Below are 26814 nucleotides of genomic sequence, written 5' to 3' on the forward strand. Positions count from 1 at the left end.
ATGCTAAAGGTGTGAAGGATGTGTAATGGTTGTTCGTTTTGGGTGAATGTTTGCCCGTAGTGCTCATATTGTGTGTCCATAACAGACTAAGTGCATGTGGGAGATGACGGCTGCATCTGGACTTTGAACTTCACTACACGACAGTGCATTGAAATCCTTTGTATTCCTTTGAATTGTATTTGTCAAGATGTAGAGAGTAGTTATATTTATGTTTGCCTGACTTGATTAAAGCTGTCTCACCAATCATTAAGAAGCCTGACTTCATGGTTGCACTCCAGCCAGAGAAAACCCTCGGCAGATCAAATGTTTGTTCCATGTTTGTTCTATGCTACCATATGAGTCGTCTGCATGGAGTGAAGGGACAGTTGTGCAATAATGTCATGAAGACATCTTTTGACACCAGCTCATTGTTTGTGTCCACACACAGGCCTTGTTGTAGCGGTTGGCCACTTGTGTGCCCCCTCTGGTTTTGGGGAACACAGACAGACACACGCACACAAACCAACTGAGTGTGTTATGTCCAATAATGTTTCACATATTTTTATCATGCATGCTTTGACCACAGGGAAATTAGAGCAGTATCGGGTTGCATTATCATGTATTGCCGAAATGAAGCAGCGTCGACTTAATGTTCTCAACGAAACAGAGAAATGTAATATGTACAAAGTTAACACAAAGACAGAAATGAAAAAATTACTGGAATGATGTCTTCTTATCAAGAGAAGAATGTGTCATCGAATTAATTCTCCGTTTGGGTGTCTGTGTTTTTGTCTTTATGACATCTCATTTTGTGTTCTTTAACTGTTTATCAGGATGTCGGACGGATGAAGATCGAGCTGTTTGCTGATGTGGTTCCAAAGACGGCAGAGAATTACCGGTGAGGAGAAGATGGTGTTTTTTATTTTCATAACAATACACACTGTTATTTGCTGTCATGGAATAGACTGAGTTCTTACTTACAGTTTCATCATCTCTTGCAGGCAGTTCTGCACTGGAGAGTTCAGGTAAGGCAGTGAAGTTTTTTTTTTTTAAGGTACAACAACACTCTGCCTACCAAAACTATGCAGGGGATACAGCCTATACTTTCATCCCAGCATTTAATAAGAAACAACTTGTCATTTGAAACATGAAGCCGTTCCCTTTATCAGGCTAATGCACGAAGAGGAGTCTGGTTAACACAACATACCTCTGTTGGTCACATCGAGAGCAGTTTCATGCATGCATATCAAAGAAGCAGCTGACTCTTTCTGTTTGGCTTCACTGAGCCTAACCTCATACTTCCTGAAAAACTGGTATCACAGAGGTGGTTATCTATTGACTCAGATTATTTTTGTGGCAGCGAGTTTTGTCTAAAAGGGGGGGGTCATTAAGGACAGGATGCATTGTCATCAGCCTGCTTAACCTTTTTACATGACATCAAATGACCTGCATGTAAATGTAGTAATGGTGACAGCAAAAAGTGAGATTCTACATACATAAAACAATATGATCCCATAAGTATCATATTATAATAATAATAAAAAGAACCTAGTTTCTAAATGGTTTGCAAATATTAAACCTCTGGGGCAGGTTAGTCATCCTGCAAATGTTGGCATCATAGACGCTGTAATATGTAAAGATGAATGATACAAGTCCACTTCCTCCTTTCTTACAAACATTTTGAAGGGGACATATTTTGCCCATTTTACCACAGTTGATATGGTTCCATGGGGTTTTAATGAAATGTCTGTAAAAATTTTTGGTAAAAATACCACAAGGATCATTTAAAACAGCACCTTTTTACTCTGTCTAAAACAGACCTCCTCAGATCGACCCGTTTTGAGGGCCCCGCCCCCCTCTCATCCCGCCCCCATCTTACCACACCCCCTCTCACCCCTCCCCCCTCTCATGGAGGTGTAGGACATAACGTTTTTACCTCCATTTATTAGCCTGTGTGTTTGAATGTGTTCTCACTACAGAATGCATTCAACATCTATAGGGCAGATTATGGGCCTTTATATCTAAGAGGAATAGAGCAGTAAGTTTTTTTTTTTTTTAATGCATGAGATATCAGTCATTTCTGCAATACAAATATGACTGAGGAATAAAATACATACAGTGCCTTGCATAAGTATTCACCCCCTTTGGACTTTTCTACATTTTGTCATGGTATAACCACAGATTAAAATTTATTCCATCGTGAGTTTATGTAATGGACCAACACAAAATAGTGCATCATTTGGAAGTGGGGGGAAATATTACATGGATTTCACAATTATTTACGAATAAAAATCTGAAAAGTGTTGAGTGCATATGTATTCACCCCCTTTACTGTGAAACCCCTAACAAAGATCTGGTGCGACCAATTGCCTTCACAAGTCACATTTGCATGTCGCATACTTAGTAAATAGGGTCCACCTGTCTGCAATTTAATCTCAGTATAAATACACCTGTTCTGTGAAGGACTCAGAGTTTGTTAGAGATCATTTCTGAACAAACAGCATCATGAGGATCAAGGAGCTCACCAAACAGGCCAGGGATAAAGTTGTGGAGAAGTATGAAGCAGGGTTAGGTTATAAAAAAATATCCAGAGCTTTGAACAGCTCACGGAGCACCATAAAATCCATCATTAGAAAATTGAAAGAATATCGCACAACCGCAAACCTACCAAGACAAGGCCGTCCACCCAACCTGATGAGTCGAACAAGGAGAAAATTAATCAGAGAAGCAACCAAGAGGCTCATTGTTACTCTGGAGGAGCAGCAGAGATCCACAGCTGAGGTGGGAGAATCTGTCCACAGGACAACTATTAGTAGTCTACTCCACAAATCTGGCCTTTATGGAAGGAGGGTGGCAAGAAGAAAGCCATTGTTGAAAGGGAACCATAATAAATCCCATTTGGAGTTTGCCACGTGGGAGTCACAGCCAGCTTGTGGAAGAAGGTGCTCTGGTCAGATGAGACCAAAATTGAACTTTTTGGCCTCAATGCAAAACGCTATGTGTGGCGGAATCCCAACACTGCCCATCGCCCTGAGCACACCATCCCAACAGTGAAACATGGTGGTGGAAGCATCATGCTGTGGGAATGCTTCTCTTCAGCAGGTACAGGGAAACTGGTCAGAATAGAGGGAAAGATGGATGGAGCTAAATACAGGGAAATCCTTGAAGAAAATCTGATGCAGTCTGCAAAAGATTTGAGACTGGGACGGAGGTTCCTCTTCCAGCAGGACAATGACCCTAAACATACAGCCAGAGCTACAAAGGAATGGTTTGGATCAAAGCTTGTTCATGTCTTAAAATGGTCCAGCCAAGGCACAGACCTAAATCCAATTGAGAATCTATGGCAAGACTTGAAAATGTAGGTTCACAGACAGTCGCCATCCAATCTGACTGAGCTTCAGCTTTTTTGCCAAGAAGAATGGACAAACATTTCCATCTCTAGATGTGCAAAGCTGGTAGAGACATACCCCAAAAGACTTGCAGCTGTAATTGCAGCGAAAGGGGGTTCTACCAAGTATTGAGTCAGGGGGGTGAATACTTATGCACCTAACAGACGACAATTTTTGTTCTCATTATTGTTTGTGTCACAATAAAATATATTTTGCACCTCCAAAGTACTATGCATGTTGTGTTGATCAAATGGAAAAAAGTTTATTTAAGTCTATTTGAATTCCAGTTAGTAACAGTACATAATGGGGAAAAGTCCAAGGGGGGTGAATACTTATGCAAGGCACTGTAAATTACTCTTCCCTCTGTATTACTTTGCTAACTGCTCATCTTACACGTGTCAATTGTTGACGTGTTACATATCAAACATTAAAAGCACACAACTGTTTCTATACACTTTTATTGTCAGAAAGATTGCTAGAAAGAATGCCACAGAGCTTTTTAATCATAGTTATTAAATGTACTGGCTGGGACAGAGGTAATAAATACAAAAAATACAAAGTATAATAAAAACATTGATTACAAAAATACACTTTGTGCCATCAGTAGCCATACTGTAAACAAAGGAACACTTTATATTTGTGTGTCACCTCTTAGTCTCTAAATACAATGTAAACTTTGCTAAGCCGTTACAGGTATTTGGCATACAGAAGCTTTGTTAGCTGGTGTTGAGGCCATCTGGGCCGGAGAATCAGGGTGTTCCTACCCCCCTGCGTGGTGCTCCAGATACGCAGAGTGTTATCTGGGCCGGGTCCTGAAAAACCTCGTGAAAGATGAGGTCCAACAGGTTATCCACGTAATCTGTAATACAAATTGGAAAAAAAAGTTGGACATTTTGTACTTTTTTGTATTTATTATATTCTTTTTATACTTATTTTGTAATTATATTATTCTATTTATCGTGAAGACGATAAATAAATGGTCTTTAAATGGTGAAGACCATTTAAAGACAGCAGTTAATTGATATGTTATTTATGTTTCACATACTGTTTGTACATTGTTTGGATTTTAAATAGAGCCTGTGAGAATCACGGAAGGTTACATCCGCTTTCACCGGCTTTGCTGTGCACTCGCCCTTCTTATTTATTACATCTGTCCCCCGCCGACACACAGGACACACCTCAAACAGCTCCAGCAGGCAGTTTTCATGACAATATATGTGGGTGTCTTATGACAGGGTTGGAAGATTCCATTCTTTTAGAAAGACAAAGATTTCACCAAAAGGCTGCAACAGCTAAACAAGTGTAGGATGGTAATCCATCTGATTATTGAAATGTTTAGATTAAATATTGAGTCACTCACGTCACATCTCCTAACTCAGTCAAGACTGTGATCGAGTCATCAGGATCATAGGTAGCATCCTGTGGCTCTCCGAAGTCCATACTTGAACAACTTGGGTTGTCCTCTCCCTCCTCCAAGCTAGGCCTCTTACAGCTGAGGTCCCAACACCGACATCAGTGAAGCACAATTTTCTGCGTGTCTATGATAAAACAGACATTCAGTATCAATGGAGTCACAACAAATGAGATGCTGTTACAACTTTAACACGGACACACAATCAATGACATGACGAAGTAACTGAGGGTAAACAAACCTGTACTTTTTGTAGTGAGGTCGCAGTGTTTTCATTGAAAGCTGCGTGCCATGTGTGCGCATCTTTGGTGGGTCCGTCTGGCATGCTACGTGATGTAGCCTAGCACCGTGAACAGATGTGCTTGCCTGAAGACCAAAAGCAGCAATGTTATTCATGTTTGTACGACTGTCATGCATACAAGGATACAAGGGCACATTTCCCCAACTAGGGCTGGTAATGAATAATCGTTCTAGTCCCGCACATTATGACAACAACATCCTCCGGTATCTTGATCGAGCGCCCGTAGCAGCAGATGTAGCTGGAATTAGGTTAGTGAGTGTTGACCTCGTCACGCTCTTTCCCCCCCCCCCCCCTCCGCTCGCGTGTCCTCCCGTGAGTACTGTCCCGCTGATTTTTTTTCCCACGGCAGCACTGGGATGGAAGTTAGTGTTCCCAAGGCTTACAAGAATGAAATGGCGGCCGGACACTGACAGACTGTCTAAAAAGGGTGTGGGTCCATCTATGGGGGGGTCGAGTGGTGGTGAGGGAGTGCATAGATCTATGGGGGAGTGTACTTCGTGTGACTTTGACGTCTATTTCGGTCGTAATCCCATTGGAAGCACTCTAACATATCGTTTCTGAAATAGAGGAACCACAACAAATCGCGGTAGTTGTTTTTTTCCAGAGTTTTTGGGACGGTAGACATGCCAGACACCCAAACTAATGTGTAGAAGCACTACAAAAGTGGAATTTTCATAATATGTCCCCTTTAATATAATAATAATAATAATATAATTCTAATCATTAATAATATAAATCAGTCATCCAATCATCATTTGGGCAGTAGTGATTTTGAGCCATATTACCGCTTTTATATGTGGTCTTTGGTTGCCACAGTGATTCTCCCAGTTTAAAGTCCACCAGCCTGCTAATTAACTTAGTATCCCACCGACTTGTCTTGCTTCATGGTGCAGACCCCAGAACAGGGATGGAATTGTTGGGCCAGTTGTTGAGTGCAACACCTCCAGAGAAGGAAGCTTTAAAGGGGACATATTATGCCCATTTTACCGCAAGTTGAAATGGTTCCTTGGGGTCTTTATGAAATGTTTGTAACATTTTTTGGTCAAAATACCACAAGGATAATCTAAAACAGCCCTCCTCAGACTGACCTGTTTGCTACCCGTAAACTATCTAAGTGGCCGCAGGCACGTCCGGCAGCACCCCACAAACAGCTGTTTTCTAATTATACCTGCTGCTTCAACCGGGGCAACACACACATACAGAAGCTAGCGTTAGCTCACTGCTGCTAGCCGTAAGGCATCTAAGTGGCCGCAGCGGCAGAGACACGGTCTCCTCACCGGCCCATCCAGCAGCTACCCACAAACAGCTGTTTTCTATTTTAATCTGCTGCTTCAACCGGGGCGACACACACACACAGAAGCTAGCGTTAGTTCGCTGCTGCTAACCCTTGCCTGTGGCTCGTAACTTACCCCGACCGCCGGGTCTGCTTCTCGGCCAGACCTCCTACTCTCACCCCGCTCCCCGGCTGGTCAGCGTCCCCCCTTGGCTAGCTTCCCAGCTAAAACCCGCCACCCCGAGCTGAGGAGGGGGCTGTGGCTCGTAACTTACCCCGGTCTCCTCCTCCGCCAGATCTCTGCCTCCGGGGGGGCTATGCCATGTAGACAGACTGTGACGTCAATTCTGGTCATTATCCCATTCAACGCACTCTAGCGTATAGTTTCTGACATAGAGGAACCACAACAAATCGCGGAAGAGCTTTTGGGATGGTAGACATGCCAGATACCAAAATTAACGAGTTGAAGCATGTTGGAATAATTGTATATAAGTTATCATGAACTGAATATGACCTGCATGAACTGAATATGACCTGGTGTAGGAGTTATTATTCAGTGCTGTCTGGAAAATTTTGAAGTAAGCTTCTAAGCTGTATGCTACCTTCTTACACAAGAGTTAGCCTGACTAACCACTGCTGTGCCTTGCCTAAAGTTGATTTTCAAGGAACTGTCTATTATGGTTATGAAACCATAAAGGTTATTACTCCATTAAGTGTAGAATGGGGTATTACCAGATAAAGCAACACCCCGAAGAGAAGGAGTTATCAAGAAATGAAAACCCAACCCAAATGATGTGTTGTAATTTTGAGCTGTGCAAATAAAAACGCTGTGTTTGGGAAGTTCCGTTGAAGTTGGCTGCGACCTATTCAGAGGTGCGGACTTCCCTTGCAAGTAAAAACTGAGTACTCGTGTATGTGTGGTGTTTGATTCAGTTCTTACAGCATTGTTAAATGTCTCGGTGAAATTCCATCGACAAAGCACTACAAAAGTGGAATTTTCATAATATGTCCCCCCTTAAAATGCTCTGCATGCAGGACAATTCTAAAATGAATATGTCAATATTTAACAGAACCAAGTGCCCCTCATGTTTGATTCTCTCTACATAGCAACCTGGCTACGCAGTATATGATAGTAACACAAAGGACTCAAGCAGCTCCACTGGGTTGGCATCATTGTGCCTGATTAAAAGTTTCTTAAAGGTCAAACAAGGCCGCCGATGTATTTATACTTCATGTCAATTCAACTAGAAACCTACCGCCTCTTGAGATTTTTGAATTTAGTATTAAAACAGCTCCTCCTGGAGGCACTCATTTAAAGTTTGTTTCTATAACAGCACATTCATTCAAATATACCTTGCTTCTTTTTTGAAAGAATTAGATTTTTACTCAGGCTTAGTATTTTATATACACCTAATGTTGTACATTGTGCAAACATAGCAAACTCTTTGCTACAATTATTAAAGACATGAAATTACAGAGCCCGTTGGTAGTCCTGAGGTGCATACAATCATTAAATAACACCGGAAATGCCTGGTGGTATTTATGTCTTTCTTTATAAAAAAGATGCACCATCTAGAATGAACAATCAACATAAAATTTAGAAAACACTGATTAGTCACGTGGAATTAACGTGGGTCTTATTTAGGGCTTTTGGGCTTTCATCCCTAATTAGTTGATGGGAGTCAGTAGGGACCCTCATTCCACGGACCTTTTGTACTCGGTAGCAAACCTCTCTGACGCTATCTGACCCTTGTGTCTGTTATTTGAATCTCAGATATTCAACAAAAGCAGCTTGAATCTACAACAAACTACTTAGGGGGCCGCACTTTTGGGCATATTTGGACTTATCTTCGTGCTAGCTAGGTACAGTTAGCGAGTTAGCCCTCCTGTACTCCCTGTACACGCAGGACCGTGTGGCAACACACAGTTCTAACATCATCCGGAAATTTGCAGACGACACTACCATCATGGGTCTCGTCTCTAACAACTATGAGACCGCCTATAGAGATGAGGTCAGGGGCTTGGCAACATGGTGCCAAGAGAACAACCTATCTCTCAACGTCTGCAAGACCAAGGAGATGATCGTGGACTTCAGGAAGCTGCAGGGGGGTCACAGTCCGATACACATCGATGGAGCTGTAGTGGAGAGAGTCTCCAATTCAAGTTCCTCCGTGTGTTCATCACACGGACCTTACCTGGTCCAAACAAGCAGACTCTGGTCAAAACTGTCACAAAAGCGCCTATACTTCCTAAGGAGACTCCGAAAGTTTGGCATGGCTGCAAAAACACATATTTAATTTAATATTCCCCACTCCTTGTGTATTCACCATGTAAACTGCTGCTTCATTTGACTATGTTATATGTTATACATATATTCATATTATTTAATTTAATATTCCCCACTCCTTCACCCTGTAAACTGCTGCTTCATTTGACTATTATATGTTATACATTTATTCATATTATTTAATTTAATATTCCCCACTGGTTCACCCTGTAAGCTGCTGCTTCATTTGACTGTTATATGTTACAACGTTATATGTTATATAGTATGTTATTTTCTATTTTGTAAAGTCGTCTACTGCGTAGATGTTGCCTGCCATATCACAATCATTTCACTGCTCCGTTGACGCTGTCATTGGGGCATGTGACAATAAACTTTGATTTGATTTGATTTAGCTAACATTAACAACAACATGAACATGGACGGTGTGGCCTAGCTCCTAGTGGGTAGACCGGTCGTCCTAACAAACTTTGGCAGTTCAATCCTCACTCTTCCCCATCTGCATGCCGAAGTGTCCTTGGGCAAGATACTGAACCCCTAAATGGCCCCTCAAAGATGATGAATGCACTGACTGTAAGTCGCTTTGGATAAAAGCGTCTGCCAAATGATAGATAGATAGATAGATAGATGGATACTTTATTAATCCCGAGGGAAATTCAGATCATCCAGTAGCTTGTACACTTAACACATCACTGACATATACACATAAATCACATAAATCACATATATCACATACGGAGAGCATATATACAGATACAGGTATGGAATGCAATGATGTGATTGTGTCAGTGTCCAGTATTTAAAGTGATTTTGTGCTGGAGTGGTTAATACAACAAAATATAAACTGTATATATATTATAAAAACAGCAGAAATATATATATATATATATAAATATATAGGAAAATCAATCAATCAATCAATCAAATTTCAAATTTTACCTGAATAGCCCATATTCACAAGTTACAATTCTTCTCATGGGCTATAACAGGTCGTGACACCCTCTGTCCTTAACCCTCAACAAGAGTAAGGAAAAACTACGAAAAAACCCTTTAACAGGTAAAAATACGTAGAAACCTCAGAGAGAGCCACATGTGAGCTCTCTCCCAGGACGGACAGAAGTGCAATAGGTGCCACGGATAATGTAATTTCATGCCGGGAAGATCTCTCCCCCCAACTCTCCCTCTGTGTGGCGTTATGAAGCCGAATGGCTCTGGGGACAAAGGACCTCCTCAGCCTTTCCGATGTGCATGACAATGACAGGAGTCTGCCACGAGATTACGAGATGTAATGTAATGAACATTTACAACGTGAATCAGCCTGTCACAACCGGAGTGCCATCCTAGACCTCTTCAACTTCAAGTAACTGTATCGCAAATGATAATGCAACGACCAGCGTCCGCAACGTCCTTTCGGTCACGAGTAATGGTAACGTTATAGCACTTTGGCTAATGTTGTGCTAAACTCTTATTTTAGTCCAAGGTGGGAGAGGTGTTTTGTGCTCGGGGTGGATCAGTTTCTTATGTACACGGATAGAGATCAAATTAATTCAGGGTTTTCCAACGGTCCTGTGTGTAATTCTAGTCATAAACACTATAATGTTCAGCTTTTATTGAAATAGTTTTAGACAAGTGTTTGAATGACTGTGGAGCCGCGGAGTTCAATTAAATGTAATGAATTTGTATTGCACCTTTCAAGAAACAAAAGGACGCTTTACATGTGTCACTATTATAGATATAATAGAAACCCTATTAAAAGTAACTCAATACAGGCGAGTCAAGGCCTCTCTAACACAGTTTCAGGACAAACCGACCATTATAAGTATTCCAGAACTGTTGTGTCAGACTGCATTTGTTTAGATCAATGCTCTTTATAAACTGACTTCTTATTGTAAATGGAAGTGCTAAACCCTGTGTTCAAGCAGTGTGGGGATTTAGCGCAAATGCTGCAGATCATAAAAGTATTTTGTTTCCTTGCTTCGATATAAACTCATCCCAGTAAATTTCTCACAGCTTCCACCTCAGCGGCCATGGTGACACCATCCACAGACACATCTGTCTCCAACGGCGTCTATGTGCCCGGTGGCATCACCAATGGGGATGTAAAACATGTCCTCTCCACCACACCCCTGGCAGATTTCCTCATGCAGCTGGAAGAGTACACTCCCACAGTAAGTCCACTTTTGTCAGTTACCTTGTGTAACACTGCGTTCACACATGGGGATACTTGGTCAGAAAAACATTGCACCGTTAATGCTGGAAACACCTGATATGTGTTTCTGTCGCGACGGCTGAACTCACTAATGTCCAACACTAAGTTCAATGGAATGAAGTCACAAAAGTGTTCCTATATAAAGTATACAGATGGGCACAGTTATCTGTTTTTGGCTCATGCACTGATTCTCAATCACATTAACATCTAAGACTTCAATACAGCCATAAAGATGCACTGTTGAATAATTTGCCTTAGTATAATGGGTGTAATGTAATGATCAAGCCTTCAGTCTTAAAACGAATATTGTCCTGTTGTGCTTAACTAATAACTGAATAACAGCTGGGCCAAGTAAGGGCCTTCCACCATTTGTTAACTGGAACATTCGAATGGGGAATTGAGAAAATACAGTGAATCTTTTAGTAACTTAATGACAGGTCTGAATATTGTTGTGTTTTGTTGGAGCCATGATTGTATACTTTTTAGTATGGATTCTTATATTTCCAGTGATATGTAAAAGAAAATCTCCTTCCTGTGTTGAATTGCGTTGGACAAACTGCTGTGATTTGCTCGATGTTATTGATTATTTAGTGATAATCCTAACGCGAATTTTTCAATTTAAACTATTTAATGTTCAATTCACTGACACGCTTATCTGACATCTACAATACACAGATGTTGGTGCATGTACCATTGCCCCCCAGGGCTGCGGGCTCGGTCCTCTTCTGTACTCCCTGTTCATGCATGACTGCGTGGCCACCCACAGCTCCAACACCATCGTTAAGTTTGCTGATGACACCACTGTCATAGGCCTGATCACCGGCGACGTAAGAAGGCCTACAGAGAGGAGGTCAGAGCCCTGACATCTTTGTGCCAGGACAACAACCTCCATCTCAACGTCAGCAAAATGAAGGAGCTGATCGTGGACTACAGGAAGAGACGAGGAGAAGAACACGCCCCCCTCTCCATCAACGGGGCCACGGTGGAGCGAGTCAGCATCTTCAAGTTCCTCGGGGTCCACATCACTGATGACCTGACCTGGACCCATCACACAGACTCCATCAGAAAGACGGCCAGACAGCGGCTCTTCTTCCTCCGCAGGCTGCGGAAGCTCCACATGGACTCCAGGATTCTCTGCAACTTCTACAGATGCACCATAGAGAGCATCCTGACTGGCTGCATCACCGCCTGGTATGGCAGCGGCACCGCCCTGAACCGTAAGGCTTTACAGAGGGTGGTGAAGTCCGCCCAGCACATCACCAGGACAGCGCTACCATCCATAGAGAACCTCTACACCCAGCGGTGCAGGAAGAAGAGCAGCCGGATTATTAAAGACCCCTTTCACCCCAGCCATAAACAATTTTGGCTGCTGCCATCTGGCCGACGGTACCGCAGCATCTGGGCCCGCACCACCAGGCTCAGAGACAGTTTCATCCCCCAGGCCATAAGACTTTTAAACTCCTCTGAACTGCAATAACTCCATCAAACTAGCACCCTGACATATTTGCATATTTGCACTTCTGTTGTTTTATTTTCTCCTCAGCTGTTCATATATATTTAGATATATATACATTATGTCCTATTTTGATATTCTATTTTATACTATTTCTCTTATTTTATTGTATAGTGTGTAATTACTTGAGCATTGTTAGAAGAGAGCCTGAGACTCAAGCATTTCACTGCCAGCGCCTGCTTATTGTTATTGCTGTGCATATGACAAATAAAATTCTTGAATCTTGAATCTTGAATCAAGGTGGGGGGAGGTTATGGAGAAAGCTGCTTCTCCAAAAATAGCCATCACATACACATACATTTACTTACCTTGTTTAGTTTTATATTGGAACTTTGAATGTTTCATGGGTTTGTTCACTAAGGAATGATAGATTATCATTTTTTGTATGTCATTAGCCTCGGCGCATTATGTTTGTCTACACTAAGATGAAGATTTTTTTTTGCCACTGCACATTACTGTAGCGACTTATTTCCAATACTCTCAAAAGCATGTATGGGTATAGAGTAAGACGCTTAGAGCGTTGTAGGCCATTGATGGTCATTTATTGAAAGATGCTGTTCTGATTTCTTGGTCTGACTGCCTTGTTTTTTCCCACACTAGATATTACACACAATGTCTCGATATATGAAAAGGAAAATTTAATATTCCCCACTGAAAAGGGGGCTATATCGTCTAACACAAGTGGAAGTGCATTAGCAGCCTCTTTAAAGTGTACTATTCATTCAATTAAATGTATTTGTATAGCTCCATATCACAACATATATTATCCTAAGATACTTTACATAGTAAGGTTCAGACCTTACAAATGACAGAGACCCAACAGTTACCACAACAAGCTACTTGGTGATTTGAGAGGGAAAAAAAACATTTAACAGGAGGAAACTTTTAGCAGAGCCAGACTCAGCGTGAGCAGCTACCTGCCTTGGCTGGTTAGGATGGGGGGGAGGAGGGGTGGGTTTGAAGGATGGGGGAAGTAGGAGGGAAAAAGAGACCAGAAGTTTTGTAATCATCTTTATTCAAGCTAGCAGTTGAAATGAAAATTGTAATAATGCTATTATAGAGGTCATTAGTTAGAAAAACTGTTACAGAAGTTAAATCTAAGTTGAAAAATGTATATAAAGTATGATATCGCTTTGAAAATGTTTTTTTCTAAAGCTGGTTTAGTGTTTTGTTTACATGCATGTTTGTGTAAAAAAAAGTTGGCCACCAGGCGGCTCCCTCGTGTATTTATACAAGTTTCTGAAATAGCGCCTTTTTGCGATTTGCACATTTTTGTCCTCTATCGCGAACTGTAAACTGTCTTTCCTCAGCCGCCGTAGTGTCTTACCGGCGCATATGCTTGATATTCGAATAAGTCGCGTGCACTGAGTCAAAGTGTGTTTTAGCTACGTGTTTGGAAGCGAGCGAATCCTCAACATGTCTGTTCAAGCAACGAACCCCAACAACCCCATCGTGTTCTTCGACCTCACCATCGGAGGGCAGGTGAGTGGAGGAACTGTTACTTTAGCATCGAGCTAACGTTGCGTCAACGTCTCTCGTTCTCAGCGTAATGAGTCGTTCCGGTTCAAAGCCCCAAACTACGTTAGTAGTGTTTCAACCTCCATTTCAAAACATTGATCTGCTACATGACAACGCGCCGTTTAATTATCTATCAGCTGCTTATATGGTGGTGTTTATATTGTAGCATTGGCCACTACTGAGCTGGAGGGTATTGTTTGGAGTAAGTGGAATATTGTCGCACGATTATATGTGTGAAATCAAATAGGATGATAGTTATGTTAAGGCTACAGTAAGTTCATGACGGTCTCTATGCAGCTAAACATAGAAGATCACCCAGGCGGCTATCATAATAACATTTAAATTACTCTTGTGATTGAAACCACATTTGTTCCTTTGGGGGAGGTACACACTTCTCTGAAGCTAAATAAACCTGAACTGACCTGATACTTCACTCGCATTAGAGAAATTCACTCTTTAAAGTCATTACTGCACAACTAGAGCAATATTTAGATATAAAATACTTCTGAAAAACTGGTAAAACACAACTGAGATCAAACAACAGTTTAAATCCACAGCCTTGATTTAGGATTAAGATTAGATTAAGATGCATTTATTAGTCCCAAACACATGCACAGACATGCAAAAGTACACTCATGCAGGTAGGGAAATTGAATCTCTGCTTTTGACCCATCTGGTGCAGGACACACAGAGCAGTGAGCAACCATGTACGGCGCTCGGGGAGCAGATGCTGGGGGAGTAAGGTGCCTTGCTCAGGGGCGCTAGACAGGGTAGGGAGACTCTTAGATTTTTTGGACAGGTCAATCCAGGTTCGTCTTTTGTTGTCTCTCCGTGGAGTCGAACCAGAGACGAACCAGAGACCTTCTCTGCCCGCAGTCCAAGTTTCTGCCAATAGACCACCGCCTCTCCTAGGAGTAAACATATTTAAATGTATACGAAAAAGTAATTCGACATTTATAGTTATAATTATTATTATCGATTTGATATGAACATCTTTGTGATTGTAGGCCTAATTGATTGGCACTTTGCACCAATCTGAACTTATTTGCAATCTTCATTTTTTTTAAATAAGAAAGTAGATCATCATCAAATCTTTTCTGGCCCTTTTCCCCACCATTTATGTTGATCTATACTTGTATACATATAAAATAAAAGCAGCAGTCATCTCCTCCATTGGATTCTCGTCTTTGACTTCTCTTGTTCTATGAGTCTTTCTCCTGTGTGTTGTAATGTTCACTGTGCACCAGTAGAAACTTTATTACCAGCCCTCAGAATTGGAATTGTTTTTTCATGATTTCCTTTGATCTCATCAGCAAACATAAAAAACCCAGAAAATAACTGAGTGAGAGCCCGTGTGTGATTTCAGCTGAATAATGTCGGACACATACTTTTAGTTTGTCTTTTCTTGACGCTGCAACTTCCAGTATGGATTATTTTTCTTTAAAGCTTCATCTTTTCCGCCCTGAGAGTTCTTGTAAAGTCCCTGACTTTTTTCACATCAAAATGTTTTTGTTTTACCATGAAATATTTATGATATAATAGATTGAGGTAAAGTTCTGACAAAACACTTTCAGATTCAGATTTAAAATGCAACTGCCATATTTACTAAGTTGAAATGAATTGGCCGTTGCTGGATATGTGATGAGTCCTTTAAAGCCTTGGTGTATTTCTTTCATTGTCGGATTTATGCCCCACTTTGTTCAATTGTCTCTCCTCTGCAGACACAAGGTTCAAGGTGGCACTGTACCTAAACATCCTCAGGTATTCACATGTTAAAATATGTAGCTAATCCCTATTGCGCCGGCGCTTGGCTGTTCACACCAGACACTGAAGCGACGCTGAACCGCCGGGCAGCGCTAATAATATCACCCGTTGATCCAGTAGATTAAAAGCATATGCTCTAACATTAAGCAACAGCGTCCCAACATTTGTCTTTCTTGGTGTTGTCTTTATACAACATGTTCCGAGGATCATACAACTCACTGTACTTCTCCACTTCAATTATTAATATAATGTCATCCATGTTGAAGAACTTCGCTGTTTGCTCAGTTAAATGTCGGGTGTCAAGGGTAAATTACGTATTCTCCACTCAAGCCTATGTGGAGAATACGTAGCCCCCCCCCCCCCTCTCTCTTTTTATCTGTATCACTGCTTGTGTGGCTGTAGTGGATGGGCAGAGGGGGACATTTAATAATGTCATTGGTCAAATTAAAACTCCAGGACAACAGAAGGGGACTTCAATGTATGGAATGCATATTTGATAATTTATATCATATAAGATATGTCATCAATATAGTTTAAGATCGTTTTTCAGTGTGTTTCCTGGTGCGATACACTCGAGTCAAGCGCAAAAAATAGACTCGACGTCGAAACGATCGCTGCACGGAGCGAGGCAGCCTTGGCGCAGGGCGGTGCTTCAGCCTCCGGTGTGACCCGCACAAAGGTTTAACATGGGAGTGGATGGGGGCAGCTGTTATTTAAGGCTTGGCGATGCTTCAGCGTCCGGTGTGAACCCGGCGTTGGTAAATAACTCACAATGCGTTGCTTAACATACGTCACATACTACGTTGCTCTGATTGGTTGTAGATCTATCCAATTGAGCAAAGAGGAATTTTATTTCCTGGTCAGCCGAAACACGCCCAATAATCACAGCCCAATGGAGCGGTCTCAGACTCACATTCTGACTAGAAATGTGAGTCTGACGTCAGGCTAGGTGTATATGGATTGTCAAGGCAATTGTAATTGCACTCGTGTTCAATGTGGTCAGCATTGGTCCTTGATTCACCCCTGGAGGTGGTTAGACCAAACGGATCCAATCACCCAAAATGCCTTTTTAATTGTAAAGTGTAAATGGAGTACATGTTTGCATCCAACTCTTCAGTTTGATTGAGAAAAGCAATCTTAAGTCATGATCCATTAAGACGTTCTAGAGATTTCCATCATATACTTTGATTATCCCTAGCAGAGGGAGTTGTCACAGAGCTCTTAGATTATAATATATCTAAGCATGTCTCGTAAACTTTGCAGCCCATTTGTCTTTAAAGTTCAATCTTGACCTCCTAGACAGCAGCTGAGAAAACAGTTCCATAACAAGGTCCTGCAGCTTTTTGATTAGAAAAGCTGCAGGAAATTAACATTCAACAGTTTTGAACTGGTGAAGATTTGGCTTAGTGTGACAAAGGGTAGCAAAATACACATGATTCAGTGAAAGAACAATTAAGAACTGTGTTTCTGAATGTTTTTATTTAGACATGCCAGTTTAAGGAAGTCATAATAACATATCATTAACAGTACATTTTCCCCAAAGTATAAAATCACCTTAAGATAATAAATCAGCTTTAAAGCTCTGCAAATATATAAACATATGAAAAGTTAGAGAATATCAAATTTATAGTGATTTCTGTAAATATTTACAAAAGTTTCCTCCTCAAGAGTTTATTTTGTTAACTACGCACATGTCATGCTTAATTAGGAAACTTGTCACACACTGAACACACTGCTTCCCAAAAGCTTTAAAGGTGGCTGGCTGCAGTGTAGGTCCTTAATCATGGCAGGGTTCATTATCTATCACTATATATGGTAACTGGAGTTTTCATTATCAACACAATATGCAAACATTTTGTAGTGTACACATACAAGTCTTGATTAGCTTCCCTATTTCATGGTTTTCACTTCTGCTGTCAGTTCTCTGATGTAAAAAGTTTATTGTAGATCATTTTATGTCAGATGTAGAAAATAGTGTTTCTCTTCTCTTCTGATGGATTAATCACAGCTGTAGGGAGAGGCTGCTGCCATGTTCCTTTACTCAAATTCCAGTAAACATGCCAATCGCATACATTTTCAGGTAGATTGCTGTATGGCCCGAGTGACTTGCTCTTTACCCAGAACAACACTCCCACCAGAAAGCTGTTGGTGGACTCGAGCCAAAATACATTAACACTGATGTAGGCAGGTACTGTAAAGTCAAAGGCCAGACAAGCTACAGACAGTGTGAGATAAGGCATCCAAAGTAAAGCAAAGCCCAGAGTTAGACTGTGGCCCAGAGGTGGGCGTAGCCAGTTGTTCTCCCTCACATCATTTTCCTTACTGCCTTTTGTTTCTGTGGATGATGTTGATGTGAACAAGTCGCTCCTCTGGTTATCTTGTTCCTCCCTTGATTTAGACAACCTGTCAGCCTCCCTCACCCACATGGGAATGCTTGTTGAAAAGGGGAGCATCATCAAAATTACTGCAGAGAAAAGCCCCAAAATGAAGAAGTTAATAAATGTGGACTCCTTTACTTCACACACCAAAGCCTTTATGCCTGTCATATAAACCAGTTCCATCAGCTCAACTTTTGTAGAAGCAACGGAGTATATAACAGCAAGCATCCACACCAGCAATGTCAGTACCACGTTCCTGAGGAATTTGCATAAGGAGCTCTTATTGGCATGGTGGGTATCTTCAATACAGTAGTCAGTTATACCCATGGCAATCATGGGCAGAGGCAGGGCTTTAAACACTGTTGAGGCGTGAGCCAAAAAGTAGCAGAGTGACACAGGAGAACTTTCAAGCCCGAGTAACCACACAGCTGTAACGTAGAGCACCATCGCCATGTCACCGAGGACGATGGACAGGCTGCACATGTTTAAGACGGAGGTATACAGCTTCCCGGTGCATAGGAGAAAGACCACTGTGTCCATTCCAAACTTGAAAAACATAAGCAACAGGGTCTTCGCAGTGTTGTCTGTGTGAAAGCCAGACGTGTCGTTCCATTTCTCAAAGATGGCTAGCAGTTTGTAGTCACTGCCAGTTTCAAGAAACACTGGAATGTCCGGCAGCATTGAAGCTATCATGACAGGGTTCAGGTCAGTGAGGAGAGGCTCCAGGAAAAGCTGTGAAAGATAAAATTGGATATGGTCAATGATTTTAAAAAATGTGAAGCTGTGGAATGAGGAACACACTTCAGCTGGTCATGCAGGGACGGTATTACGTTTCCACAGTTTTCAGCCAAGAAATCGACAGCATCTATATGCAACTGGTCTCATAATCAATATAGCTATTATCTCCTAGAGGAAAACTTTCCTGCACAAATTAAATTTGCTCTTCTACAGCTCCTCAGGTTTGTTCGCCTGAATGAGTCCCACAGATTATAGCGGTTGTTGCTGATGGAAGAGGGCCCCTGCTCTCTTCTGCCCCTGCTTAATATTAATAATTTCTAAATACATATATATAAATATATATATGTATATATGTTATGATGTAGTGATATTTTTTTAGGGTGAGGTGGCCTGCCTCAGCTTCATATCAGTGGAATTTTATACTAAACTAAATGTGCAGACAATCTTGATACATATTCCAGGCTCTTAAAGTCTTTATACTAAAATATCTGCTATGAATGGTTATGAAACGTTCGCCTATCAGTTATAAAACATCCCTATTTTGCAGGTACATGTTGGGTATATTCTGTCATGCAAAGGCTACTGTCATAAAAGTTTCTCAGAACGAAATTGAGATATAAGGCAACGTTGAACAGTCAGAGGAAACATTTGATGGTAAATGCATACAATACATCAGGATTAATTGTGTACATTCCATTAATTGAATTTGTTTTTCACTTTACTGAGTAAGGAATGTCCAGAATGTTGTCAACTCTGATCTCATTCTACCTCACAGTTTCCCAGTAAGGCCTATTTAAAACACATATGTTCTGGAATATGTTGTTTAGTCACAAAAAATGAAAACATAGCCTTTAACTTGTTTATCATTTCTGACTTCCCTTTCTAAACAGTGGATTGCATGTACATTTTACAATGTTAAAATCATAGACTCATTCATCCTTCATGACCACATTACTTTGTGATCGATGACGAGTACAACACGTTCTGCCATTTGAAGTATGCAGCATTTACTTGACAAGGTGAATGAAATGAAATATGGTGTAGCTTTGAGAAGCCTATACCTCTGTGCTCAGGGTTATCGTCGCCCAGTGACACTGTAGACGTACAGATGCTCCACTCTGGTCCAGTGACGCAGCTTAGAGTCCTGTGTGTGCTCGTCAAGTCTCGTCAGTGCAGGTCTCTGAGTTCTGTCAGGGAGACTTTATTTACTGTATGGCTCCACCTTTCCATTTGTAAATGCTAACAACAGATTGGCACGCCTTTGTTGTCCTCGATAAACCTGCTGGTTTTCCCTCCCCCAGGTGACAACCTCTTTTTTGTCTATTTGCAATGACCGGTAACCCAGATAGAAATTCACTTCCTCCTTACACCGCTTGCTGGTTCAAGCCACACCCTGGTACCTGTTTGTTTGGGGCTTGTGCTGCGTCCCGATACACTTACATGAGAATCGGCATCAAGTGCTTCTTGTTGGAGGCCTGAGGCTGCTACCTGACTGTGACAAAAACAGCTGGTTGGCTTTACTTTCAGTGAAATCCTCAGTCTGTTCAATGTGGTAGAGCACAGTCAGAGGTTATAACCAGTTATAGTTGGCCTCTGGATATCGTATTAATTACGAAAGAGAAATGAACCACATGCTAAAGGTGTGAAGGATGTGTAGAGGTTGTTCGTTTTGGGTGAATGTTTGCCCTTAGTGCGCATATTAAGTGTCCATAAAAGACTAAGTGTGTGTGGGAGATGGCGGCTGCATCTGGACTTTGAACTTCACTACACGACTCTGAATTGAAATCCTTTGTCCTTTTGTCTAATCAGTTAATTTTACCCCTTTTCTCATCTTTCTTAGTATTTTATTTCAATTTCAAATAGGTCTCAAAAGTGATCTATGAAATTTGACACCTACACTCAAAAAAGTAGTTCAACAGGATGCAATTTTCAAGATGTAGAGAGTGATTATATTTATGTTTGCCTGACTTGATAAAAGCTGTCTTACTGGCCATTAAGTAGCCTGACTTCGGTAGGTGTTGCACTCCAACAAGAGAAAACCCTCGGCAGATCAAATGTTTGTTCCATGTTACTCTGCCTCTGTGTTTCATTTTTTCCCTTGGATATTTGATATTCCCCATGGCTGTCATGAGGACATCTTTTTTTACGAGCTCATTGTTTGTGTCCACACACAGGCCTTGTTGTAGCGGTTGGCCATTTACGTGTCCCGCTGGTTTTGGGGCACACACACACACTGATACAAGCACAGATACCAACTGAGTGTGTCATGTCCAATAATGTTTTACATATTTGTTAATCAGTATCGGGTTGCATTATCATGTATCGCTGAAATGAAGCAAAGAAAGAAATGAAAAAATTAATAATCGTCTACTTATCAAGAGAAGAATGTGTCATTGAATGAATTCTCCGTTTGGGTGTTTTTGTTTTCAAGACATCTCATTTTGTGTTCTTTAACTGTTTATCAGGATGTCGGACGGATGAAGATCGAGCTGTTTGCTGATGTGGTTCCAAAGACGGCAGAGAATTTCCGGTGAGGAGAAGATAGTGTTTTTTATTTTCATAACAATACACACTGTTATTTGCTGTCATGGAATATACTGAGTTCTTACTTACAGTTTCATCATCTCTTGCAGGCAGTTCTGCACTGGAGAGTTCAGGTAAGGCAGTGAAGTTTTTTTTTTTTAAGGTACAACAACACTCTGCCTACCAAAACTATGCAGGGGATACAGCCTACACTTTCATCCCAGCATTTAATAGAAACAACTTGTCATTTGAAAAATGAAGCCGTTCCCTTTATCAGGCTAATGCACAAAGAGGAACCTGGTTAACACAACATACCTCTGTTGGTCACATCGAGAGCAGTTTCATGTATGCATATCAAAGAAGCAGCTGACTCTTTCTGTTTGGCTTCACTGAGCCTAACCTCATACTTCCTGAAAACTGGTATCACAGAGGTGGTTATCTATTGACTCAGATTATTTTTGTGGCTGCGAGTTTTGTCTAAAAGGGGGGGGTCATTAAGGACAGATGGCATTGTCATCAGCCTGCTTAACCTTTTTACATGACATCAAATGACCTGCATGTAAATGTAGTAATGGTGACAGCAAAAAGTGAGATTCTACATACATAAAACAATATGATCCCATAAGTATCATATTAAATAATAATAATAAGAAGAGGTAGCTCGTTTTCTAAATAGTTTGCAAATACTAAACCTCTGGGGCAGGTTAGTCATGCTGCAAATGTTGGCATCATGGAAGCTGTCATATGTAAAGATAAATGATACGTGTCTACTTCCTCCGTTCTATCAAACATTTTAATATAATAATATTTGTAGTGATTTGATTTTGGAGCCATGTTACCGCCGATACACGTGCTGGACCAATTCATGACCAGTCAGTTACAGCTGTCGATCATTATGTTTTTATAATAGCAAGACATGTAACATAAAATCAAATCAACCCTTTTTGAGAAAAATTTGATTGATGCATTCTTTTGATTTTTTTAATTGGGTGAAAGTCCCATCCAAAACACAGGAGGCTGGGCTTATGACTCATACTGCAGCCAGCCACCAGGGGGAAATCAGGATGATTTGCCTTCACTTTTAGGAGCTGTCATGTCATCCATTTTTTGGTTGTCACAGTGATTCTCTCAGTTTAAAGTCCACCAGCTTGCTAGGAAACTTAGTCTCCCACCCACTTGTCTTGCTTCATGGTACAGACCCCAGAACAGGGATGGAATTGTTGGGCCAGGAGTACAACACCTCCAGAGAAGGAAGCTTTTAAATGCTCTGCAGGACAATTCTAAAAGGAATATGTCAATATGTAACAGAACCAAGTGCTCCTCATGCCAGAACTCTTCCCTCGTGCTTTGTAGACTGTGAAATACAAGTGTGTTGTCATGAACATCTTAGACAGCTTCAGTATAAAACGACCCTTAAAAATTATGGCTTCCAGCCGTCATGTATCTTGGCCGGTTACCTGGTGTGTATTGATTGACCAGAGGCCCATTTACTGTCAAAACTGATTAGACATAGAAATGCCTACTTGTTGAAAGGTTCTAGCTTGTGATGCTATGCACTGTGTTTTATCTTTATGGCTAACTTCAATTTGTTCTGTCTCAAACATTTGCGCCCCAGGAAGGATGGAGTTCCTATTGGTTACAAAGGCTGCACATTCCACAGGTACAAGCTTTTTTTTTTTATGCTCACCTTGAGCTCAGATATTTGAAGGATTGTTAATGGGTTTTATAAATTATACAGTTATTTCAAAATCATGTCAATTCAACTAGAAACCTACTGCCTCATGAGATTTTTGAAACAGAATTTTTTTTTAATTTAAATGAGTGTCTCTCCTAGAGAGGCACACAGCAGACTCTGTTTTCAACGTCAACTTTCCTAATTTGTTATAACGCCATACTTCGCCTTCATCCGTGTGTCTCTGTCTGCGTGCTTCTCTCTACCTAGCAGCTCGGCTACACAGTATATGATAGTAACATATAGGACCCAAGCGGCTGCACTGGTTTGGCGTCATTATGCCTTCTTAAAAGTCTCTTAAAGGTCAAACAAGGACGCAGATGTATTTATACTGCGGACTTGTGTCGCGGCCCGGATTTTGACCGGAGTCTGCCAGTTGGTGACCCCTGATCTAGAATGAACAAATCAACATAAAATGTGGAAAACCCTGATTAGTCCAAGGAATTAACAGGGGTCTTATGTTGGGCTTTTATTATCCATAATTAGTTGATGGGGGGTCAGTAGGGACCCTCACTTTGCGAACTTCTTCACTCAGTCCATTCTAAGAAATATGTTATCGAAACATCGCCTTTTGTACTTCCTCCCCCATATGAGTCACATGGGTTCGCACTTGTGTCTTCTATAGCGGTAGTCAAACATAATGTGACTTTCAGCTGTTTACAACCTGAGATCGTCAAATTTCCAGAATGAGACCGGTGGTAGGCCTCCCTATCAGAAGAGGGGCTCAAGCTGCAGGAGAAAACAGCCTGTTCCATCTGCAGCTCCAGAGAGAGGCACAAGAGAGGACATTGAAATACACATTGCTGCAGTTTTGTTTTTACTTTAAACCAATGATATATCATCTTAGTGGTACCAATACGTCAAATTAAATCCCAGAAAGGTGTACATTCTGGGGCCTTTAAGCTAAATTTACTCATGTTTTCAATTGTTCGTTGGCAGGGTGATCAAAGGTTTCATGATACAAGGAGGGGACTTTGTAAATGTAAGTATATGCACACTTCATCCACTGCCTGACTAATGTTAATGTTGCATCGGGTGGAAAATGTCACAGAATCATTCAAACAATTCATGTTTGGTTTCTATCTTTGTTTGCATATATGGTTTGGATAAATACAACACTGAACTGAAAATAATGTGTAACACTCATATCTTACACCAGAGCCACAAATGTTGTTATTCTTGTGACATGATTAAAAACATAGTGGATAAAAAATGATCTTGTGCAGAGTGTTTCTCAGACATTTGAAAAAAAAACTTAAATTCAGCCCTCAATCCACATCTACACCAAAATGTAATGGGTTCTATATGTTCCATTCTAAGATCACAACCCTGAGGCATGTATACTAGGTTGCTTCAGTGGATGGTACACTATGTTCTGTATTCATCATCCACCTTGATGATGTTAAGTTTTGAGAATGCTGATTCCTAACTCATGTGGAGCCAAGTAGGACCTGTTCTTCCAGGCTGAAGTCTTCAAAACGATCACGGAAGTTTCCAATCATTTTTTGTATGAACTCAACATGAGAAGAAATATCTCCTTCTCACCCTGAATTTGGTTCATTGCTGGAAAATGTGTAAAGGTCTGACATTTTTATACACATCCCTTCAACTATCGGAGGCAGCGTAATTGGCCAAATATCTGTAAATATACAGAAAATTTGACTCCAGAGTGTCTTTGCTCTCAGTGTAGTATTTGAGTCGCCAAACTAATTTCATTGTATGCCTACAATGACAAAGCATTAGTCTATCTGTCTACTTGCATGGTAAACCAACATACAGCAGACATTCAGTTAGGAATAATGCAAAAAAACAAACATAGACAATAGGTAAGAAGATGAATTGGAAATTAATACATCACAAGTACACTGCAAAAGTAGTGCAATAAAGTGATCTGCCAATCCTGGTTAAACTATATGAACCTTGTGACGTTTGAATGGAGCTTGAAGAAAATACTATGTTCTGTCACCCTCTGGGGGGCGGGTGTTGAATTACAGCACATCGAAACTGTTGCCGGGTTCAGCCCTCTTCATTGTGTCCTATCTTATGTACTGTTTGTTTTTTGTGAAGGGGGATGGCACTGGAATCTGCAGCATCTATCGGGGTCCCTTTGCAGATGAAAACTTCCGAATGAAGCACTCTACGCCAGGTCTCCTGTCCATGGTATGTATGCAGATTAATCTTAAAGACAGGGACACTCCTGAATCAGGAACGGATTTATTTACCTTGACTTCAACCAAATCAATACAGGAGATTCCTACAGTCATTTTGAATTATACTGCAAACTAGAAAATTTAATGAGGGTGGGATTAATCCGTTCAAAGTGGCGTGACTGCCCCAATCTCTATAGACAATAGGATTTGATTGATACAGTGAGTGGTGAATCAGAACTGGAATTAACGTTTAAAACTGCCTTTATTTGTTAGTAGTCTGACTTTAATCCTTCCATATAATGCTCCTCAGGCAAACAGTGGTCCAGGAACAAATGGCTGTCAGTTTTTCATTACCTGTACTAAATGTGACTGGTTAGATGGGAAGCATGTTGTTTTCGGTGAGTAAGTTTAAAATATTCCTTCCATATTCATTTAAAGCTGCATTATATATTTGTTCATGTGCCAGATTTTTAATTGTCTTGTTCTCAACTGTTTCAGGAAAAGTGGTCGATGGTTTGCTGATGGTGAGAAAAATTGAGGTAAATACGAAAATGCTTCCAGGAATAAATCAGATAGTTTAAACTGATTTGTCGACGGACAAGATCACTTGAGATAGGTGCTCACTCCCTCACCTGCAACCATAATAGTATAGTTTTTTTACAATTCATTTAAATATTTTCATCTTCATGAAGAGTTCAATGGTTTGTTAAGTCCTCTGAATCTCTCCTCATCCCTCACATGAATGTCAGAATGTATCATAAATGCCTGTTTATTGTTTTAGACTTCACTGTCCTCGATATTACCACCTCCATGTTGACTTATAAAACGCAAATATTTCACAGCAGAACATCCCAACTGTGACTGAAATCCAACCGTTGACATTTACTGAAGTTGTGTTTTGTGTTAACACGATTGATCTTTGTTGGTCTGAAATGTCCCTTCTCCCTCCCTGCAGAATGTCCCCACGGGGCCGAACAATAAGCCCAAACTCCCCATCCTCGTCGCACAGTGTGGAGAGATGTGATCAGCTTGTTCACAACAACCTGTGTAAAAACTACACATCCTCTGTAACCATGACGTTGTGTCTTAATGTTGTTTGATACACCTCAGCAGATATCAACCTGCATAGTTTTACCTATGAAGGACTTTATAAAGTTAATTAGATCATTTTCTTCGACCTAGTCCCCACTTAAAGCTCCATCTAAACCCAAATAAGATGAGTAACATCTCAGATGGGTGTTTATTACGTGGGTTTTAAATTAACAGTAACACGTTCAGTTCGGTGGTTGACAGTTTGTGTATCATGTGACTGAAAAGAGAGAATTTGTAGGCATGTTGAAAAAAAAACAACATGCATTTCTAATTCAAATACACAGTATCAATTATTTTCAATAAACTGTTTTACATTTTTTTTTACACTTTTGAAGGCCCTCTTGTTTATTTTAAACAGCACTATATGCATTAACATTGTCTCTCAGCCCCAAACAGTAAATGTGTCCAGACGATTTAAAGTACGGATGAGAATATTTGATAGGATATTAAGCTCACTGCAGTACCAAGGAGCTATAAATGCTGTCCATCGGTTAAATGTGTTTGCCACAAGTAGTGATGTAGCATTAGACCAATTACTAATGAGTTACAAAACATAAAAT

At 40.8% G+C, this 26814-nt stretch overlaps 2 protein-coding genes across 3 annotated transcripts; one reads left to right on the forward strand and one right to left on the reverse strand.

Annotated features, from left to right (window-relative positions):
- The first annotated feature begins 815 nt into the window (after window positions 1-815).
- ppih (peptidylprolyl isomerase H (cyclophilin H)) lies at window positions 816-26578 on the forward strand. 2 transcript variants are annotated; one of them, XM_062392645.1, is made up of 9 exons: window positions 13632-13841; window positions 21223-21287; window positions 21391-21414; window positions 22896-22940; window positions 23952-23994; window positions 25080-25172; window positions 25473-25560; window positions 25661-25701; window positions 26118-26578. In XM_062392645.1, exons 1-9 carry the CDS (start codon window positions 13776-13778, stop codon window positions 26184-26186), a joined length of 534 nt encoding a protein of 177 aa, XP_062248629.1. In that variant the 5' UTR covers window positions 13632-13775; the 3' UTR covers window positions 26187-26578. The 2 variants fall into 2 exon arrangements, with proteins under 2 accessions (XP_062248630.1, XP_062248629.1); XM_062392646.1 differs by lacking the exons at window positions 13632-13841; window positions 21223-21287 and adding an exon at window positions 816-877.
- LOC133956247 (probable G-protein coupled receptor 160) lies at window positions 17372-20071 on the reverse strand. Its single transcript, XM_062391149.1, has 2 exons — window positions 19819-20071; window positions 17372-18751 (listed from the first exon to the last, which is right to left on the reverse strand). Exon 2 carries the CDS (start codon window positions 18710-18712, stop codon window positions 17600-17602), a length of 1113 nt encoding a protein of 370 aa, XP_062247133.1. The 5' UTR covers window positions 18713-18751; window positions 19819-20071; the 3' UTR covers window positions 17372-17599.
- Window positions 26579-26814: the final 236 nt, after the last annotated feature.

This window comes from Platichthys flesus, chromosome 7, assembly GCF_949316205.1.
Source record: "Platichthys flesus chromosome 7, fPlaFle2.1, whole genome shotgun sequence".
NCBI lineage: Eukaryota > Metazoa > Chordata > Actinopteri > Pleuronectiformes > Pleuronectidae > Platichthys > Platichthys flesus.

Coding starts and splice junctions, on each gene's coding strand:
- ppih (XM_062392645.1), top strand. CDS start 13,776: ATGTCTGTTCAAGCAACGAACCCCAACAACCCCATCGTGTTCTTCGAC. Junction 21,288..21,390: donor AAGACGGCAGAGAATTTCCG/GTGAGGAGAAGA, acceptor CATCTCTTGCAG/GCAGTTCTGCACTGGAGAGT. Junction 23,995..25,079: donor AAGGAGGGGACTTTGTAAAT/GTAAGTATATGC, acceptor TTTTTTGTGAAG/GGGGATGGCACTGGAATCTG.
- LOC133956247 (XM_062391149.1), bottom strand. CDS start 18,712: ATGATAGCTTCAATGCTGCCGGACATTCCAGTGTTTCTTGAAACTGGC.